This window comes from Schistocerca americana, chromosome 1 (assembly GCF_021461395.2).
Source record: "Schistocerca americana isolate TAMUIC-IGC-003095 chromosome 1, iqSchAmer2.1, whole genome shotgun sequence".
NCBI lineage: Eukaryota > Metazoa > Arthropoda > Insecta > Orthoptera > Acrididae > Schistocerca > Schistocerca americana.
In genome coordinates, this window is record NC_060119.1 from 916,184,438 (window position 1) to 916,207,245 (window position 22,808).

The following is a 22,808-nucleotide window of genomic DNA, read 5'->3' on the forward strand; positions in this document are numbered from 1 at the left end:
GGCACAGCAGTATTTAGTGTTAATTGCCAAACCCACTAGGAGGACATAGCATCATTAATTCAATAGATTTGTTGATCATTGGCATCAATGTCTAGAAATAAACCAACATCGAGGAACAGAGTTAAAAATCTTGGCCATATACTAAAAACTTCAGAGAACACTTGGTGACACTAATGCAACTGTCTCCCTTACTAATGTGATTGGCGTTCTCTAACGATGTGGACGATAAGAAGCGGTGTGAAGTTGGATTGCAAAATTCACACCTCTCTCAATCAGTTGACTTACTTGTCTTGCACAGCCGATCTTCTCTGGATTGCAGACTACATTGATCTCCAAAACCTTCTTCTCCAAAGAATACTGCTGGTTAACAGGAATTTATAAGACTCTCTCTACTTTTGAAATAATTTAGTACTTGAAGAATACTTTTAGTTCAGTCCTGGTATATTTCAGCTTCCATAAATAACTTATTCACCATTTTTCACATCAATATTCGGATGTTTACAAGTCAACCAATTCGTTTCACATTAGACTCAATAAATTACATCAGCAATAAATTTGGTTTAACAACCACATAATTTATGAACCCATCTTGCCTCTAGCAAGTACAATATGTGAAGTACTTAAAAGTCTATAATCAGTTCATTTTTCTTTAACAATAATCAGTCCCTAAAACAGCAAATAATGCTACATAATTACTTCCTGTTCTTCCAATATGGCTTCCGCAGTGCAAGCGACAAACACTTGTCAATGCTGTTCGACCGTCGCGTCTACATTGTGCTCATGACTCCTTTCCAGCCTGCAAACACAAACATGTGTTGTGCAGTATGTACGTTCTCTCACACTTATTTTTAAAATATCGTGTGTTCGAGGTGGTAGAAGGGTGAGTGGTTAGAGAATTTATGCAGAAATTCTCGAATCACTACAGTACAGATACACAGACACCTAGAGAATAAACTCAACAAGTAGCTATGTTTCCATCATGGATACCTGAAGTACAGTGTACACTACTGTAAAGAAAGAAGAAGATTATTTGAGAACTATTACATTATAAGATGTCAAACAAGATCAGAAAATCTAAATGAGGCAACCATCTATGGAAATGAGGATAACACGGATGTAAATCTTGTATGGACAACAGTAGCAAAGATGTCACAAAACTGCATTAACATTGTCATCAATCGACAATCTGCTTTGGTGCTAATCAATTCTATATTCTTATTTTCTGTGGTATTGGATGCTTAATGTTGCCCGCTGGAGAAGCAGTGTCGACTGCTGCAGGTGGAAAATATGTTCAGCCAAAAGGAATCCGTGTTTTGCGAACAACTATCAATGGTAGAACACAGTGCTTTTAAATAGTCATTTCATCAGAATGCATCCATAATGTTATCCTTGGATGCGACTTCTTGCAGTCATCAGAACTAATCACAGACTTGGGGATCGGAGCTCCAGATTGGCAATGTTGTACCAACAAGTACACATGCTCTGGGAAATGGTTTACCATTGGATACACACTTAACCCCACTGTCATCATTCAGATGACTTATAATCAATACTATGGATCCTCAGTAAAACTATGAAGATCTATAGTCAGGTTTGAGAATGATGGCAGTCCACGCAGGTCAAAGCACAGTTGGGGATTGCAATATTACTTCTTCCAAGCAGCAGTTGTGATGCATGTGTAGAGGAACTTTGTGCTTGAAGAAAGCATGTATCCTACAAATTATTCTCTTGCTTGCTTATGTAGAATTCGTCACTTGCCACCAATATTAGCCATGATAACACACAACACATGAAGTAAAAATTGAGTAAATAACTTGCTACAGTCACATTTAATGCTTGCACTGCTTACGATGTTCACAGCAGAGTGCTCAGAACACTACTGTTCAGTTTTGATTTGAAAGCATGTGGATCCCTGCTAAGATTTTGGAATTCTTGTGGTAGCTTATTGAAAATGGGTGGAGCAGTATATTGCACACCTTTCTACAAAAGAGTTAACGAAGTGTGATCCAAATGCAGATAGGATTTCTGCTTGGTATTAACTTGAGTGAAAGCTGCTAATTCTTGGGAATAAGCTGATATTATTAACAAAAAATGACAGTAAAGAATATATATTGAAAGGCCAGTTTCAGAATACCCAGACTAGTAAACAGGGGTTAACAAGAGGCTCGTGAGCTTACACCGCTTATTGCCCGAACTGCCTGTTTCTGAGCCAAAAATAACCTTTGAGAATGGGAAGAGTTATCCCAAAATATAATACCCTATGACACAAGCAAATGAAAATAAGCAAAGTAGACCAATTTTTATGTTGAGTGATCACTTGCTTCAGATACCATTCAAATAGAAAATGGCAGCATTAAGTACTTTGAACAATATCCTGAACATGGGCCTTCCATGACAGTTTACTGTCAGTTTCACTAACCATATGCCCATACTGTGAAATGAAAACATCGGGTTTTGTTGAATTGTGTGTTGTTGATGTTATTGTTATTGTTGTTGTTGTAGTCTTCAGTCCAGAGATTGGTTTGATGCAGCTCACCATGCTACTCTATCCTGTACAAGCTTCTTCATCTCCCAGTACCTACTGCAACCTACATCCTTCTGAATCTGCTTAGTGTATTCATCTTTTGGTCTCGCTCTACAATTTTTACCGTCCACGCTTCCCTCCAGTACTAAATTGGTGATCCCTTGATGCCTCAGAATGTGTCCTACCAACAGATCCTTTCTTCTAGTAAAGTTGTGCCGCAAATTCCTAATCTCCCCTATTCTTCTCAGTCCTTCTCATTAGTTAAGTGATCTACCCATCTTATCTTCAGCATTCTTCTGTACTGCAGCATTTTGAAATCTTCTATTCTCTTCTTGTCTGAAATTTTTATTATCCATGTTTCACTTCCATACATGGCTACACTCCATACGAATACTTTCAGAAAAGACTTCCTGACACTTAAATCTATACTCGATGTTAACAAATTTCTTTTATTCAGAAACACTTTCCTTGCCATAGCCAGTCTACATTTTATATCCTCTCTACTTTGAACATCATCAGTTATTTTTCTCCCCAAATAGCAAAACACATCTACTACTTTAAATGTTTCATTTCCTAATCTAATTCCCTCAGCATCATCTGATTTAATTCAATTACATTCCATTATCCTCATTTCACTTTTGTTGTTGTTTATCTTACCTCCTCCATTCAAGACATTGTCCGTTCCATTCAACTGCTCTTCAAAGTCCTTTCCTGTCTCTGACAGAATTGCGGTGTCATAAGCAAATCTGAAAGTTTTTATTTCTTCTCCATGAATCTTAGTCCCTACTCCAAAGCTTTCTTTTGTTCGCTTTACTGCTTGCTCAATATACAGATTGAATAACATTGGGGATAGGCTACACCCTGTCTCACTCCCTTCTCAACCACTACTTCCCTTTCATGCCCCTCGACTCTTATAACTGCCATCTGGTTTCTGTACAAATTGGAAATAGCCTTTTGGTCCTGTATTTTACCCTTGCCACTTTCAGAATTTGAAAAAGAGTGTTCCAGCCAACTTTGTCAAAAGCTTTCTCAAAGTCTACAAATGCTAGAAACGTAGTTTTGACTTTCCTTAATCTATCTTATAAGGTAAGTCGCAGCATCAGTATTGCCTCACATGTTCCATTATTTCTGTAGAATCCATGAGGTCATTTTCTAGCAGTTTTTTTTCCATTTGTCTGTAAAGAATTCGTGTTAGTATTTTGCAACGGTGACTTATTAAACTGATAGTTCAGTAATTTTCACACCTGTGAACACCTGCATTCTTTGGGATTGGAATTATTATATTCTTCTTGAAGTCTGAGGGAATTTCGTCTTTCTCATACATCTTGCTCACCAGATGGTAGAGTTTTGTCAGGACTGGCTCTCCAAAGGCTGTCAGTAGTTCTAATGGAATGTTGTCTACTCCCGGGGCCTTGTTTTGGTTTAGGTCTTTCAGTGCTCTGTCAAACTCTTCACGCAGTATCGTATCTCCCATTTCATCTTCGTCTACATCCTCTTCCATTTCCATAATATTGTCCTGAAGTACATCGCCCTTGCATAGACCCTCTATATACTCCTTCCACCTTTCTACTTTCCCTTCTTTGCTTAGAATTGGGTTTCCATCTGAGCTCTTGATATTCATATAATTGGTTCTCTTTTCTCTAAAGGTCTCTTTCATTTTCCTGTAGTCAGTATCTATCTTACCCTAGTGAGATAAGCCTCTACATCCTTACATTTGTCCTCTAGCCATACCTGCTTAGCCGTTTTGCACTTCCTGTTGATCTTATTTTTGAGACGTTTGTATACCTTTTTGCCTGCTTAATTTACTGCATTTTTATATTTTCTCCTTTTGTCAGTTAAATTCAATATCTCTTCTGTTACCCAAGGATTTCTACTAGCCCTCGTCTTTTTACCTACTTGATCCTCTGCTGCCTTCACTATTTCTTCTCTCAAAGTTGCCCATTCTTCTTCTACTGTATTTCTTTCCCCTGTTCTTGTCAATCGTTTCCTAATGCTCTCTCTCAAACACTCTACAACCGCTTGTTCTTCAAGTTTATCCAGGTCCCATCTCCTTAAATTACTACCTTTTTGCAGTTTCTTCAGTTTTAATCTACAGTTAATAACCAATAATTTGTGATCAGAGTCCACATCTGCCCCTGGAAATGCCTGAAAATTTAAAACTTAGTTCCTAAATCTCTGTCTTACCATTGTGTAATCTTTCTGAAACCTTCCAATCTCTCCAGACACCTCCTCCATGTGTACAACCTTCTTTCATGATTATTAAACCAGGTTATGCTCTGTGAAAAATTCTACCAGGTGGCTTTCTCTTCCATTCCGTAACTCCAGTCCATATTCACCTACTATTTTTCCTTCTCTTCCTTTTTCTGCTATCGAATTCCATTCCCCCATGACTTAAATTTTCGTCTCTATTAACTATCTTAACTATCTGAATAATTTCTTTTATCGCATCATACATTTCTACAATCTCTTCATCACTGGAGCTAGTTGGCACATAAATTTGTACTGCTGTGGTAGGCATGGGCTTTGTGTCCATCTTGACTACAATAATGCATTCACTATACTGTTTCTAGTAGCTTATCTGTGCTCCTATTTTTTTATTCATTATTACAGTAACTTCTGCATTACCCCTATTTGATTTTGTATTTATAACCCTGTATTCACCTGTTCTTCCTGCCTCCAAACTTCACTACTTTCACTATATCCAACTTTGACCTACCCATTTCCCTTATTAAATTTTCTAACCTACCTGCCTAATTAAGGGATCTGACATTCAACACTCCAATCCGTAGAACGTCAGTTTTCTTTCTCCTGATAATGACGTCCTGAGTAGTCCCCGCCCAGAGATCCATATGGGGGACTATTTTACCTCCAGAATATTTTATCCAAGAGGATGCTATCATTATTTAACCATACAGTAAAGCTGCAATGTCCTTGGGAAAAATTATGGCTGTAGTTTCCCCTTGCTTTCAGCCATTCGCAGTTCCAGCACAGCAAGGCCGTTTTGGTTATTGTTACAAGGCCAGATCAGTCAATCATCCATACTGTTGCTCCCCTGCAACTACTGAAAAGGCTGCTGCCCCTCTTCATGAATTACTTGTTTGTCTGGCCTCTTGACAGATACCCCTCCATTGTGGTTGCACCTACAGTACGGTTAGCTGTATCACTGAGTTGTACCAGCCTCCTCACCAATGGCAAGGTCCATGGTTCATGGGAGAAATTGTGTGTTAGAAACAGCAAAAAACTGAGTCTTACTGTGATTTAATGTTAGTTTATGTTGTACAAGCCATGAACTTATGTCACGAACTGCGCTATTTGGAACAGAGGCAGTGTTGCACACAACATCCTTTACCACCAAGTTAGTGTCATCAGCAAACTGAAATATTTTAGAATTACCTGTAATACTACAGAGCATATCATTTATATAGGTAAGGAACAGGAGTGGCCCCAACACTGATCCCTGGGGCACCCCTGATTTGACTGCACCCCACTCAGATCCCACATCACAGCCATTCTCAACACTGTGAACAATGATCTTTTGGTGTCTGTTGTTAAAGTTAAAGGTGAACCAGTTGTGAGCTAATCTGCATTCCATAATGATCCAACTTATGGAGAAAAAATTTTGTGATCAACACAATCAAATGCCATAATTAGATCAAAATATATGCCTAGCATTCAAAACCTTTGTTTAATCCATCGCATACCTCACAGAAAAAAGAGAATACAGCATCTTCGGTTGTTCCATCACCTCTAAAGTAGAACAGTAAATTTGATAACAAATTATGTGATACAAAATGATCAATTACTCTTACATAAGCAGCCTTTTCAATATAATTAGGAAACACTGATGGCAAAGAAATAGGTCTAAAATGGTCTACATAATCCCTTTCTCCCTTTTTAGAAAGTGGCTTTGCTACTGAGTGCTTTAATTGTTTAGGAAACTGACCATTCTTAACGGAAAATTTACAAATATGCCTAAGTACAGGGCTAACGTGCAGCAAAGTACATTAATATTCTGCCAGGCACTACATCATATCCATGAGAGTCCTTAGTCTTCAGTGATTTAATTATGCACTCAATCTTCCCCTTGTCTGTATCACAGATTATTATTTCAGACATAAATTTCAGAAAACCATTTTTCAAGAGAGCTATTTGATTCCTTGTAGAAACTAAGTTTTTATTTAATTCGCCATAAATGCTCAGAAAATGATTGTTAAATACTGTACATCTGATTTATCAGTAAGAGAAATATTTTTACTATGAACTGACATTACATCGTTGACCATGTGCTGCTGACCAGATGCTTCCTTCACAACTGACTATATGGTTTTAGTTTTATCCTGTGAGTTAGCTATTCTGTTTGAAGACCACAGACTCTTTGCCTTCCTGATAACATTTTTAAGCATCTTACAATAATGTTTGTAATGGCCTACTGTAGCTTGATTGTAACTACTTCTAACATTTTGACATAATTCCCACTTTGTTCTACAAGATACCCTTATCCCACTAGTCAGCCACCCATGCTGCGTTTTACTGCAGCTAATGCCCTGTTTAGAACATTCTAATGGAAAGCAACTTACAAAAAGCATGAGAAATGTGTTAAGAAAAGCATTGTATTTGTCATCTATGTTATTGGCACTATAAACATCCTGCCACTCTTGTTCCTTAAAGAGGTTTAAAAAACTGTCTATTGCCATTGGATTAGATCTCCTACATAATTTGTAATAATATGTAATATTGTTTGAGTACAAAAGCCTTTTAGTGTTAAAATTTTGTGCATCATGGTCTAAAAGACCATTCACCCTTTTACTAACAGAATTACCATCTAGTAAAGAAGAATGAGTAAAAATATCGTGTATGGTTATGCCACTGTTTCCCTACAACCTGGTTGGGGAAAAAACATAATCTGCAGTCCGCCATCTAAAACCTGATCCCAGCCTTATTATACTACCTGATGACAAAGGCTCCACCACTGTAATTTTGAACTGCAAGGATTACCTGGTGGAAGGGCTCAACCAGCTGTCACAGTGACATGATTCCAGAAGTCCTTCAGGATCTCCAGTCACTCTTCAAATTCTTAGGCCCATCCCAGAACTCCCCTGCAGAGTCCATGTGTCTCCTCACCCCTACCAGTCCCCACACTGCCTCCTCCTACATGCTTCCTAACCACCCAGGATGCCCTATTGTGGCTGGTTACTGTGCCACCTTCAACCTATTACCTGGAACCTATTCTCCTAAATAAAAGATACCAACGTTTTCCTCCACAGTTCCTGTTCCTTTACGACATGGTGACCTGGTCATCACTATTGATGCCACCTCCCTTTGGACTAACATTCCTAATGCCCATGTCCTTACTGCTATTGAATACTACCTTTCCCAATGCCCAACCAATGACCTCCTTCCTAGTCACAAACTATATCCCCGCCCACAATTATTTGTCCTTTGAAGGCATTGCCTACAAACAAATCTGGAGTATGGCTATGGGCACCGGCATGGCACCATCCTATGCCAACCTTTTCATGAGCCATCTAGAGGAATCCTTCCTAAACACACAGAATCCTAAACCCCTCACCTGGTTCAGATTCATTGATCACGTCTTTGTGATGTGGATTGAGGTTGAGGACACCATATCCACATTCCTCCAGAACTTCTACGACTTCTCCCCCATTTGCTTCACTTAGTCGTACTCATCCCAACAAGCCACCTCAAAGATGGCTACATTAGTACCTCCGTCCATATCAAGCCTGCTAACCAGCTGCAATACCTGCATTTCGACAACTGTCATCCGTTCCTTAACAAGATATCGCTTCCAGAAAGCATAGCCACCTGTGGTTGTTACATCTGTAGTGATGAGTGGTCCCTCTCGAAATATACTGAGGGTCTTACTGAAGCCATCACAGACTGTAATTATCCTCCAGTGTTGTACAGAAACAAATCTCCCTTGTCTTATCTTTCTTGCCCCCCCCCCCCCCCCACAAGCTCCAAAAGTCCCACAGTCTGGCCACAGAGGAACATTCCCCTTGTAACTCAGTACCACCCAGGACGGGAGCAGTTGAACTACATTCTCCACCAGGCTTTTGACTGTCTCTCATCATGGCCTGAAATGAGAAATGTGCTGCCCAATAACCTTCCCACGCCTCCAACAGTGGTATTCCACCGTTCACCAAACCTACACAATATACTTGTCCATCATTATACAACCCCTGCTCCCAACCACTTACCTCATGGCTCTGGCCCTATAGACCTAGATGCAAGACCTGTACCTTGCATCCTCCCACCACCACCTACTCCAGTCCGGTCACAAACATCACCTATCCCATCAAAGGCAGGGCTACCTGTAAAACCAGTCATGTGCTCTACAAGCTAAGCAGCAACCACTGTGCTGCATTCTATTGCGGGCATGACAACCAACAAGCTGCCTGTCTGCATGAATGGCCACCGACAAACTGGCCAAGAAACAAGTGGACCACCCTGTTGCTGAGCATGATGCCAAACATGACATCCTTCATTTCAGTGACTGCCTCACAGCCTGTGCCATATGGGTCCTTCTCACCAACAACAGCTGTTCTGAATTGTGAAGGTGGAAACTTTCCCTGCAGTACATTCTACATTCCAATAACCCTCTTGCCCTCAACCTTCATTAGTCACTGTGTTCACCCATCCAGCCGCATCCCTGTTCCCAGTCCAACACTACACAGCCGTCATTCCACCATCACACCCAATCTTTTTATCTCTCTCCCTTTCTGCAACCCCCCCCCCCCCCCCCTACTGCCCTCTGTCTAACCTGCGTCACTACACTATCCTCCACCCCTACCATATCCCTCCCCCTCCCCACCCCAGCCTTCTCCTTACCCCCACCCAGTTGCCAGTCCCATCATACACAGGTGCTGCTGCCCACAGTGTGGTTTAAGTTGCCAGAGACTGCAGTCTTGTGTGTGTATGTGTGTGTGTGTGTGTGTGTGTGTGTGTGTGTGTGTTAGTTATTTGTGACAGTCTTTTTATTGTGCCTATCCGTGACTCAGTATCTCTACTATATGGTGAGTGGCAACTTTCCTTACCATAATATACAAAATTAATATTGAAGTCAACACATATAACTAATTTTTGGTACTACTTATAAAATGATTCAAGAACCCTCTCTAGCTTGAGCAGAAATGTTCTGAAGTCAGAGTTAGGGGACCTGTAAACAACAACTACTAGAAGTTTAGTTTCACTAAATTCAACTACCCCTGCACAACATTCAAATACCTGTTCAGTGCAGTGCTGTGATTCATCTATGGTCTCAAATGGAACACTTTTTTATGTACATGGCCACTCCCCCACTCCACAAAGAACTCCTTGATAAACAACCAGCTAATCTGTATCCTGGTAAAGGAAACCTCTGAACTGTCAAATTATTGAAGTGGTGCTCCAATATACCAGTAACGTCAGATATGCTAATTCCTCCACTACTTGATACCTGACCTCCTCTGGAGGTGATTCCATTTGAGACCGTAGATGAATCACGGCACTGCACTGAACAGGTATTTGAATATTGTACTGGGGTAGTTGAATTTAGTGAAACTAAACTTCTAGTAGTAGTTGTTGTTTACAGGTCCCTTAACTCTGACTTCAGAACATTTCTGCTCAAGCTAGAGAGGGACTTCCTTTAAGCAGGAATACCTATCAGCTGACTTCAATGTAAAAGAGGCGCAGCTCTAACACCAACTACTACAGGAATTTTTCCGTGAGTCATCCCACCACTACCCATTACACTGTCACCAATAAGCTTTGCTGGCCTCCTCTTCCCGTACCTACTGAGGTGGAGGCCATGCCTAGTGAAGCCTGATCTATTGATAGACTCAGCTGGCACCACTGTAGTGCGAGTTATGCCCTCTGCCATCAGTACCTTCTCCAGCCCCTTGTTAACATGCCTAACAGCAGGACTAAGATGAAGCTGATCATGATGCTGAAACAGTTGCACGAAGTGGACATTATTGCCACCAGTTTGAGTAGCTATTTTTAGCAAAAATCAAAATCAAATTCACCTCGTTAAGGAAAGAAAGACAGAGAACAATTGGAGATAGAATAAAGTGTGATCAACATAAATTAATCAAAAATGGCAAATATCAGAAAAACACACAAAATACAATGGTAATGGATAATCTTGAGGAACTAATACAAGTTTTAAAATAACTTGCTGAAGAAGTGGCCCCAGTAAATCAACATAAAAGACATGCATGGTGCACTACAGAATGTGATGAACCACATCAATCTGGGACAAAATTTCAGAGTAAAAAAAAAAAAAAAAAAAAAAAAAAAAGGGGGGGGGGGGGGCAACTAATCTCAGAAACATCAAAAATTCTCTTGTATTATCAGAAAAACGAAGTGGCAATATCAAAAGAAGCTACTGAGTTCCATTGAAGAAAATACTACAAAACCAATTCCAAAGAGTATTTCAAAACTTTGATGAACTGTTACATAATTACAACCCTCCCATGCCATTGCTGAGAAGTAAAGGTGGAAGAATAGTCCATAATGAGGAAAGCAAAGAAATCCCTGCAGAAGTATTCAATAAGAATTTTTATCTACAATGTAAATATGTGAAAAACTTAAATAGTTTATACAATTAAGGCCAAAATAAGAAATGTGTACATGTAGATTTATCTGTGTATTATATGTGGTCTCTTACATATATGTGTGTGTCTGTATAATCAAGGCCGAAAGTATGAAATGTGTGCGTGTAAAATTTATTTGTGTATTTGTGAAATGTTATTCCCATATGTTAGAGTTATATTGCTAGATACTGAAAATCATAGTTTTTCTGTTAAGCTTTATTGCAAATTGTTTGACTTGTCCTATATCATTATCTACCCCTGTACAGTGTATGATTCACAGGACCAATAAATATACAATACCATACAATACAAGCTCTTGAACTGTGATGAACCTGGAAGGCTTGTAACAAAAGACACAGGCAACCCTGTAAAAACCAAACCATAAAATATATACTCCCCTACAGTACAAGAAATTGAAATTGCACTTAAAGAAAAAAAGCATGTGGGGAAATAAAGTATTTGCAGAAATGTGGATGTATGCTGGTAAAACAACTTGGACGTCTTTACATATTATTTTACAAAAATGTGGGCAACAGGAAAATTCCCAGAAGATTGGACCACAGCTATAATTAACCCACTTCATAAGAAAGGAGACAAAAATGATACAGACAACTGTAGAGGAATCTTGCTCTTGGACCTTACCTACAAAATTTTTTCCAAGATTTTACAGAACAGGATCAAAGAATGACGATAGTGAACTGGGGAAATACCATGGAGGCTTTAGACCTTGGAGAAGGGGAGCCAAACAAATAATTACTCTGAAATTAATCATGGCTTATTACTGCAAACAAAACAAGGCTCTCTCAATTACATTTATAGATTTTCAGAAACCATATGATTCTTTCCACAGACTCTCATGCTAAAAATTTTGAGACATTTTGGACTCAATCCAAAATTAAGTAAACTGATAGAACTTACCTTAACAAATACAAATTCGAAAATTAAGTTCAGAGGAGAACTTTCTGGATCATTCTTGGTAAAAACTGGTTTAAGGCAGGGAGACAGCATGTCGCCTTACTTTTAATGCCCTTGAATACACAATGAGGGAATGGTACAAGGACAATCCAAAGAACGTTAATGTTAAAGTTGAACTGTTTAGGATTTGCTGAGGACTTGCTCTTCTTGTCAACAACATTCAAGAAACCAAACAACAAATGCAATCATTACAGGAAATGGCCCAGAGTAGCGGCTTTAAAATATCTTTTGAAAAAACAGAAATAATGCAAACAGAACTGCCACTGGGAAACAAATGTAGAACTGGAGAACACAACATAAAAATTGTTGAAAAGTTTATTTGCAAGAAGTAATAATACACAACATAAATGAGGAACCGTCATGGCAGAGTAGAAGAGACAAATTGATTAAAACACAACATGTTACCAAGAACACACATAACGAAAAATGTGTCTCAGTAGCCACAAAGCTGCAAAACTACAAAACAGTCACACAGGTGTTGACATCTTCATAAGTTCTAGCAGTTTTTAATGAGAGTGCCAAGAAAGAACTATGCACTGATGCAAGAGGTTTTGAGACAGGTGTGGTTCTAGAGCAAATCCAAGAAGGTGCTGATGTCAAGAAGGTGCCGATGTGAGTGTAAAAACATATAGAATAAATCATATTTAAGAGCTGAAAAGCTAGTGGACATGCACAGCTTTCCAATGCACTGTTAGTTTCAGAGGTACCTCAAAGTCATAGGGTGGTGGCACAGATACCATGGTGCATACCTGCTGAAGTTATACATTGGGTGCAGGCCATGGGTGCTGGTGGCTGCCAGGTGATTGGAAGGAGTCCTTGTAATAATACACTTAAAAAGTGTTGAACAAAAAGTGCTATGATATAACAGTAAAACTAACGAGGGAGGATTCTCCCAAACCCCGGGACCAATTTCAGTCAAATTTGACACAGAAACAGCATACCTCATGAGAATCAGCACGGTGAGGTAAACAGGCTAGCTACAGTAGGAACAAAGATACGGACAAAAATATGTTTCTTCCAGCCTACATGCTGCCCTGCATGGCAATCATGTTGTGTGGGAACAGTATCGGTCTGCCAAATCAACTAGCTTTGTGCGGCCTACATGATAGGGCAAGAAATGCTTTTCTGAGTCTCTACATGTAGGCTGCCCTGTATATCAAACTTGCTGTGTTGGAGTAGTATCGACCTGCATTCTCTACTTGCTTTGCATGTTGACCTGTACTGCAGGGGCAAATAAATTATTTTCAAGCCATTGATATGTAACCTGCCCTGTGTGGCAGGTGTGTTGAGACAGTATTATCAACGTGCTGTATTGAACTATATTGCAGGGGTTACACATGCCAATAAGCATGGCTGGGGATAGATTGAGGTGAATATAGAGGATGGGCAGAGAGAGGGGGAGAGGTGCATGAAGCAGGTGAAAGGTGTCCAGGGGTGGTGGGTAGGTGCAAAAGGAAGTGGGGAGGAGGAGATGGAAAGAGAGTGGGAGGAGGATATGGTCAAAGGAATGGGAAGAAAGGTATGGTCAGAGAGAGGGGACGAAGAAAATGAACAGAGAGAGGAAGAGGGGGATATAAAGAGACAGGGTGAGTGGAGAGGAGGAGGCAGAGGGGGGGGGGGGGGGAAGAGATCAATAGAGAGGGGGAGGAGGAGATGTGTTGAATGCATACATGGGTGAAGCTGTGGGTAAAAGCTTAGTATTATTAGTAAAGCTGAATTCACGTTATGAAATATGTCACAGTAACTACCGGTATTTTAACAGAAGTATTTAATTTGGTTGCAAGTGTTTTTAAGGGATATGAGTGAAGTTACAGTGTGGTAACTGGTAATAAAATGTAGTCCACGGAACTCTAGCGAAGAAGTAATAAGTGGAGACCATCATAAGGATTTTACCCTGAATGTTTCGAAACCAAGCAACAAAAAGAGATGGAAAGAAACACTCTGGTGGAATGATAAAGCAAGGATTTATTACAGAAGAAGAATAGAGCCTTTAGGGTATGGTTCCAGAAAAGGTGTGGGTAATAAAATTACATGCACACCCAAACATAGGTTCACAAATCTCCTTGCAGAAATTGCATAGTATGTCACAATAAAAAAAAATGTACTTTTCCAGACAGTAAATTGACATGATGCTCTACTTTGAACCCAAAGCTGGTAAAGATGTCTAAGCTGAAAATATTAGCAGTACAGGGCCGTACAGATAGGAAGGTTAATACTTGCTTGATATTTTTGTAGGTAGTCACCAACAACAGTTCTATGAGGATAAGAATGGCCCTGCAGCAGCAAGGTGAGATTGGTGCTGGACCTGTTGCGATGGGCTGCTTGTTGACACAGCTGCGAGGTAGCTCTGCTTGCTACAGACCTGACAGTATACTGTATGGTTGAGGCAGCTGCTTCTGGAATGCTGGCTGCTGCAATCAGAGCTGTGCTGCTGATTCTTAGGCTTGCGTGACTACTGTCACAATTCGTTGGAGGGAGGGCATTTCTGACCAACCTGATTAACATCACGAAAAAAAGCACACTCGAAGCTGATGGAATAGCAGAATGATCGACGTACATCTCCCAGTGGACACTGGTGATTTGGATGCCTGTAAATCCTAATGAGATTTAAAGGTGGAAAAAGATAACGAGTCTGAATTATCAGATGACTACTGTTCACAATTCCAATAAATTACTCGTGATAAAAGGCAGGGGGCGACACTTTTGATTTCTAATAGCAATTTCAATAGTTGTGGACAAACTTTTTTACTAAATTGTGTCACTGTTGAATTATTTTCTGATATGCCTTTGTTTCTTGGCACAAATGTGGTTGGATTTTTTGATTAATTTTGATATAATAATTATATTCTTAGAGGTATAGTTATGACATAGACTTCTGTAAACTGTATCTTGAAATTATTACTCTCTCTCATATTTCCTAAGGTTATACTATTCCTATAAATGCAGTCTCAACTGTTTCTCTGTGATAATAGTGTTTATTCCACTTCCATTGCCATCTAAGAAGACAAATTTTAGAATCAATTTTTATTATTATTTTCTTCAGCATTTTGCTTTTTGAAAGACTTGCTTCCCAGTTACTGCACTCATTATTGTTAACTGTTTTTGTTTCTGTAACTTTTCATTTCATATGTATTGTAGGTGACTCATTACATTTGTACTTCGTTGATTTTTTTTGTTAATCTTTCTTTACCTTCCAGTGGAATATTGTATTGTTTGAAGTTACGAGTTGGTTTTGGTAGCTGCTGGTGAATTTAGTTTCTTCCTCTTACACATTTCAGAGCTGTTCTGAGTCTTGTTGAACTGGAGGTTTCTGTATGCAATATTTTTCTTCTCTTGATTATATCTTTATTGCAAATGGTTCAAATGGCTCTGAGCACTATGGGACTTAACTTCTAAGGTCATCAGTCCCCTAGAACTTAGAACTACTTAAAGCTAACTAAACTAAGGACATCACACACATCCATGCCCGAGGCAGGATTCGAACCTGCGATCGTAGCGGTTGCGCGGTTCCAGACTGTAGCGCCTAGAACTGCTCGGCCACTCCGGCCGGCTCTTTATTACATTCCAGTTCCTTAGCCTTCCATAATTAATCCTCTTGGTCCTGAATTATTTCCATCAAAACTATGAGGGCTTGCTGAAAAGTAATGCTTCTAAAAAAAATTTATGTGAAAACTCCTAAAGATATATTTCAAATAAAACAAACTTTATTAATATTCTACATTTTTATTCTTCATGTCTACATATTTCTTTCTCAATATAGGCACACTGGAAGCAAATATATTTCTCACAATGAGAGAGCAATTTGTTGATGCTGTCACTGTGATGTATTTAATTGTTGACAGAGCCACAACCTCACCTCTGCCTGCATTACTTCTTTGCTATCAAAATGAAGTCGTCAAGGATGTTCTTTAAATTCTGGTGACAGATTAATATTATGGGGCCAAATCAGGACAGTGTGGAGGGTATGTTTCAGCACTTTTGTGTGGTTTGGCACTGTCATGCAGAAGGATAGGGCCCTCTGGCTGTGGAAAAACTCTTATAATTAGTGCTTTCAGTTTTATTACGGCATCTCATGCACGGACATTTTATGTTTCATGCAGCCATGTTGCACACTACAATTTGGAGCCCTCTAGTGACAGAGGGTTGCAGCTTGCATCACTGAACTGAGAAGTGGACTGAGATGCCTGACATCTAGTCCCTCAACCAATATTGAAAATAGAGTAAAAAATTTGGGGCACAACTTTTCAGCATACCCTCATACACACTTATGTTATTTTGTGTTTGCTATGTTTTATCTGACAATGACTTTCTACAAAAGTATATAACATCTTTTTAAACACGTGTATAACAGAAAAGTAAAGTACCCAGAAAGGGAGGAGGAAATGAAATGAAACGAAACTACAAGGACTGAGAGGCTATGCAGTGTTATTTTGGTGATTACTAAATTGAATCAAATTTACAGAGAAATGGGCATATTAACCCAATTATAAGCATGACATTACAACCCCTCTGGCTTGGATGCATAAACTGATTCACTTGGTAAAGGTACCATAAAGTTGGCCAACAACTGTTGTAACAGATTGCCCACGTGTTCTATTTGAGACAGATTTGCAGGTCGTGCTTCATATCAGAATACCACCTAATACACACAGTTTATAGAGATAAGTGCCATGTGTGAATGAGCAATGTCCTTTTGAAACATGGCACCTTTATACTGTCACATCAGAGGTAACACGTGACAATGCGGGATGTCCATGATGTACCAGTGTGCCATCAGGGTTCCCTTAGTCACTACCAGCCACGACCTGAAGTCAAACCCCCATGGCTCCCCACATGTCACTGTCATACTTACCAACTATAACCCAAAGTAGTGCAGAACCACAATTCATCGCTGATCACAATAACACCATTAATCAGCAATCCATGCTTCCCAGTCATGATATCACTCCAAATGCAGCTGTTTATGTTGCACTCTTAATGGCAGCCTATGTGTGGGATGGTAACTCTCTAGCCTGGCTGCTGCTGGTATCCAGTTGATGGTCCAGGGTAACACTAAATATTTCAGACAACTTCTTGAATGACAAGCACAGGTGTGAAGAGGCTATGACGTTCTTGGTGCGTAATACAGTGATGTTCCCTTGTGGTGATCTGATGCGCCTTCCTCACTTTTCTGTGCAGTCAAATATTGGTCCAGTCACATCCAAATGTCCCACAAATCTGTGTATTTCACTCTTTGACACATTGGCCAAATGAAGAGCCTCAATGAGGCTCCTTTTCAAGCTCTGCCAGGTGCTGATAATGCTGCAGTCTCACATGAGTACACGGCATCTCAAGAGTCCTTCACAGTGATCACTCAACATCTGATGCTGTTCATACTCGTTACATACCATACTAGGCCTGGTAACAACACCAAACTTGAACATTTGTGCACGGTGGTGTCCATCCTGTCACAGAGAATTGCAACTCTTAATTACTTATATACCTACCGATGGTGTGAAAGTATTCAGTGATATTAACACTAAACCAAACTTTGTGGGTGCTACACTTTTTTTTGGTCAAACAGTGTAGATTTCCATATGGAGACTCATATTAACAATATTCCTTACTAAGTAATGTTATTTTGTTTTCAGCCTCCTCCTGAGAAATTGTCTGCATCTCAACCTTCTTGCATTCCTGCTGTTGCCACATGTACCACACAAGCAGTGGAAGGTACAAAAGGAAAGAATCGGGGGAGAACAGCTCCATTGTCAGTAGCTAGCGGAGCAGAGGATGCTAGATCTACTTTTCAGGAAGATTCGCTTCACTGTGTGAGCTGTCCACAGCAAGAATGCAACTGGACTGGGAGGCTTCGTAGTTTAGCATCTCATCTTCGCCAAGTAATGCACTTACACTTTGTTTTTATTATTCAAAATATATTTATGTGGCATTAAATGTTTTGATGATGCTGTCAATAGTCTTGACTAGCCCACTTATTAAATTTTTCTTCATTTTCATGATATGTTATACCTATTTTTTTGCCTAAGGACAACTACATCAAATGTCTGCAATTAAGATATTTAACAATTTGTGGGCATAATTTGCTTTTATAATTATGCCATCAATTAATTGCCACTGGCAGGACAGTTTTGTTGTGAATCAGAAAATAATGGACAAACTACGTATAAAATGTGCATATTAAGTTTGAGAGAGAGAGAGAGAGAGAGAGAGAGAGAGAGAGAGAGAGAGAGAGAGAGAGAGAGAGAGAGAGAGATCATCATAGGAATGCTTGCCTAGTGGCAAAAGTCACTTAGAATCTTCGACCAGAATGAATTAAGCCCTATGACTTATGACTTAATTTTTAAAATTGTTCCATTTGTCATAATGACCAATATAAATATTGCCAGAGCCACTGGCCACAAAACATAATTAACAAACTTTGACTATTTAGAATTATAATTATTGGCTTTTTTTTAAACTTCAAATTAAAGCAAAGCAACTTTAATTTTTAACTTCCTTCATAGATGGCAGACTATTCAGCTGTAAAGTGTAATGGCTTGTATTAGAAATAGATTTTCCACTACAAACAAGATTCCCTTAAAACCAATCATGTACTTGGTGTATGTGCAGCGACACGCAGAGGCCATCATGTCAGCTACAGAGACAAGCCACACAGTGACTGTAGCTGAACTGCAAGCTCAGCAGCATGTATATTTCCTACAGGAGGCTGGGCGCCGTCTTTTCATTGTAGCAGCACATTTCCACGGAGTAATCATGTATATCACTGTACAGGTAATAACATATTTCATTTGACAAGTGACAGGAAATTTGTAGTTAAATGTCGAGAACTGTAGAGTTTGTGAAAGAAGAAAATTCATTTTACCCCTATGTGGAAGTAAGCACTTCGATGTGTAACACTAGGCCTGTATTATCCATGTAAATTTCACTTTTAAATAGTTCTGAGCCTATTGTTGGCCAGTCTTTTATTGTTAATGATAGTTACATGTCATTCTTTTATTGAGAATGTAATGCTGCTGTACATATAGTATAAAGTGATATACTGTGGAACTGCACACTGAGATGACAAAAATTATGGATAGCAGTAGATATGCAGATGGTGGTAGTATCATGTACATGTGATATAAAGGGACAGTGCATTGGCAGAGCTGTCATTTGTACTCAGGTGATTCATGTCAAAATGTTTCTGACATAATTGTGGCTGCACTATGGTAATTTAAGACTTTGAATGCAGAATGATAGTTGGAGCCACATACATGGCACATTCCATTTCAGAAATCATTAGGGAAATCTGTATTCAGAGATCCACAGTGTCAAGAGTGTGCTGAAAATACCACCTTTTGTAGGCATTAATCCTCACTATGGACAACGCAGTGGCCGACACCCTTCACTTAATGACCAAGAGCAGTAGCGTTTGCTTAGAGTTGTCAGTGCTAATAGACAAGCAATACTGTGTGAAATAACCACAGAGATGAATGTGGGGCATATGATGAATGTATTTAGGACAGTGCGGTCAAATTTGGCATCCATGGGCTATGGCAGCAGACGACCAACATGAGTGCCTTTGCTAACAGCATGATATTGCCTGCAGCAGCTCTTCTGGGCTCATGACCTTATTGGTTGGATCCTAGATGACAGGATTGCCATGGCCTGGTCAAATGAGTCCAGATTTCTGTTGGTAAGAGCTGATGATGATACGGTTCGTCTGGGATGCAGACTGCATGAAACCATGGACACAGGTTGTCAGCAAGGCACTGTGCAAGCTGGTGTTGTCTCCGTAATGGTTTGGGCTGTGTTTACATGGAATGGACTAGGCCCTCTGGTCTGACTGAACTGATCATTGACTTCAAATGGTTATGTTCAGCTATTTGGAGACCATTTGCAGCCATTCATAGACTTCATGTTCCCAAAAAATGATGGAATTTTTATAGCATGTCACCGGACCACAATTCTTTGTAATTGGTTTGAAGAACATTCTGGACAATTTGAGTGAGTGATTTGGCCAACCAGATTGCCCGACATTAATCCCTTTGAATGTTTATGGCACGTATTCGAGAGGTCAGTTTATGCACAAAATCCTACAGCGGCAACACTTTCACAACAATTATGGATGGCTGTAGAGGCAGCATGGCTCAGTATTTCTATAAGGAACGTCCAATGACTTGTTGAGTCCACATCATGTCAAGTTGCTGCACTACATTGGGCAAAAGGGAGTGCGACATGATATTAGCAGGTATCTCATGACTTTTGTCACCTGAATGTATATTTTGTCAGATGAGATACATTTTAGCCCAAATTCAGAATTCTAGAGGACAATAGTAAGGGAAATTAAATTGACAGATTTCCAGTTCAGCACATAAGAACAGTGTGAAATTTGAAATAAACAAAGTTGCTTCATCAGAATATTCGGGGATATCAAAGAAATTATCTAGTGGTTTATTTGGAACACCTCAAGAATTAGATGGTGGTTGACATAATTTGTCTAGTGCACATCATACAGAAAAAGGAATGGAAATTCTTAATGAAAGTGGTTATAAATTAGCTGTACATTCATGTAGTTCAAATGTAAATAAGAGCAGCTCATGTCTCTCATTCATAAAAAGAACAGCCATTAACACAAACGAACACATTGTGCACTTCACATTTAAATTTACTGGTTTTAAATAACTTCAATACAAACGGCTCACACAATCTATATAATATATTATTTGCTATCATTGAATCTTATATTCTACCTTCTCAAGAGTGATCAAAAGCAAGTGTTAATAAAAGCCACAACAGCATTCAGCTGTTTTACATGTCTGTTTTTTATGCCACAACTGCTTTTGTTGTATATGAACATCTTCGTTACTCAGAAAGTGCCAAAATGCTATAAGCCATGTGCTTTAACATCATGAGCACAATGGTTCACTTTGCCGACCACCTGGTACAAGCACTTAGCACTATGTGCAGGAATGTGTTGAACTGTACACTGCTGCATGTTGTTACATTCCCTGCACATACTGCTGACTGTGCTTGTCAAATGTGCTCAGCAAAGTGAATCACGATTGCTCGTCATGTTTTAGTATGTGGCTTTTAGCGTTTTGTGTGGCAATTTGGAATTTTTTTGCACTGGTACATTTTGTCATCTGAAGATTTTGATGTAGGCCTAGTCCAAAACTGTTTGAGGCATAACAAATGCCAGCTGAGGCAGCTTTTATTAACATTCATATTAGTTAGTGATGAAGATTATTTCATGAACTGTTTGTCATAACTGTAAGTGTTGTTAATTATGTTTGAGTATATTTCAATTTTCTTCAGAAATGTTTCTGTTACCTACCACAGCTATAAGAAAATCTGTAAGCCAATATTTGATTCTAAATGTATCAGCTGTTTTGAAGATTGCCCTCTGGATCAGTTTAAGCTGTATCAGTTAACCTCCCAGTTGAAACTTTCTGGTATACTGAAACCATTTGCCAGAAAGGGATTCGAAGTGAGAATCTCTCTGTCTCTCAGAAAAAATCTCTACCAATAGAGCAATGTAGGCATGACTCACAACACGTCCTCAAAGCTGTAGGATGCATAGCTGAATAGGATGTTTTCCTGTGAAAGGCAAATGCCCTGGGTATGACTCCCTTTCAGATACACTGTTTTAATCTGCCAGGAAGCTCCAGATTGGTGCTTACTCCTCTGTAGGGCAAAAATTCATTTTGGAATACCTTGGTTGTATCTTGTAATATGAAGATAGCACGATTGATCAGGATGTTTTTGTTGCAAGCATACAGAACTGTCTTGACTCAATGGCACTGATAAATTAACAATTTAATGAAAAGGAGGAAATGATTTATTAATGCAACCTGAAGAGTAAATGTACTTCGAAGTCAGAATTCCCTCTCTCACAGTAAATTCTGAGACACCAGGTTGTTTCCTGTTACTTAAATAATGCATCAAATTAGCATATAACATGCCTTGATCGCTATCGTAAATTGGTATTTTTAGTGTCTGTTCAAGACATAAAATATGCCTGTTGAATAATGACTGCTCCATAGAGCATCATGTAGAAAAGCTGTATTTTGAAACATTTTACAACCTATTTTGTGTAATGTTGCTGTAAATCCTGTCTAATGTATGCTCCCCTCATTTTCATGTATAGGTTATGATACATAGGGTGACTCAAAAAGGATTTCACAGCTATGGAATGATACAGAAATTTATTGAGATAACTTAAAAAATTGGTAGATGTTTGATTTATGTAGTGCATCTGTACCTCATTTCCTCATGGAAGATTGATGCTTCCTCAATAATAGCTTCGCAGGCCAGTGGATTGGCCATGAAGGGGCTTCCTCGATAATAGCTTTGCAGGCCAGTGCATTGGCCATGAAGGGCCACTCGCATGATCAGCTTGCTCCCTAAACTTGATACCACTTGGATTTCCTTCTCTGGGGTTTCATTAAGGACCCCCCCCCCCCCCTCTCTCTCTAAACCAAAATTATGTGAATCTTGAGGTTGTTTGCTACAGAATGACACATCTCCCAATCTGTAACTCATCTCTAGAAATTTTTATATCATTTCAGAGTCATAAGTCCTTTTGACTCACCCTGTATTAATCTGTTACAGTATGTCAGTTCTTATTTGATGTTTATGAATGATCCTTCTTTAATTAGTGCATGTGATATAAAAGTCCAAAAGAAGCATTACATGACATAATTTCAGTTGCATTTGTATTTTAATTTATTTGCCTC

General features: G+C 39.3%; 1 protein-coding gene across 1 annotated transcript in view; it reads left to right on the top strand.

Moving 5' to 3' along the window:
* Positions 1 to 22,808, top strand: part of LOC124595119 — a 379,626-nt gene that overhangs the window by 332,553 nt on the left and 24,265 nt on the right. The window contains exons 9-10 of the mRNA XM_047133719.1: positions 17,724 to 17,969; positions 18,700 to 18,861. Of these exons, the coding sequence (XP_046989675.1) occupies positions 17,724 to 17,969; positions 18,700 to 18,861 (408 nt within the window). The remainder of the gene's footprint in view (positions 1 to 17,723; positions 17,970 to 18,699; positions 18,862 to 22,808) is intronic.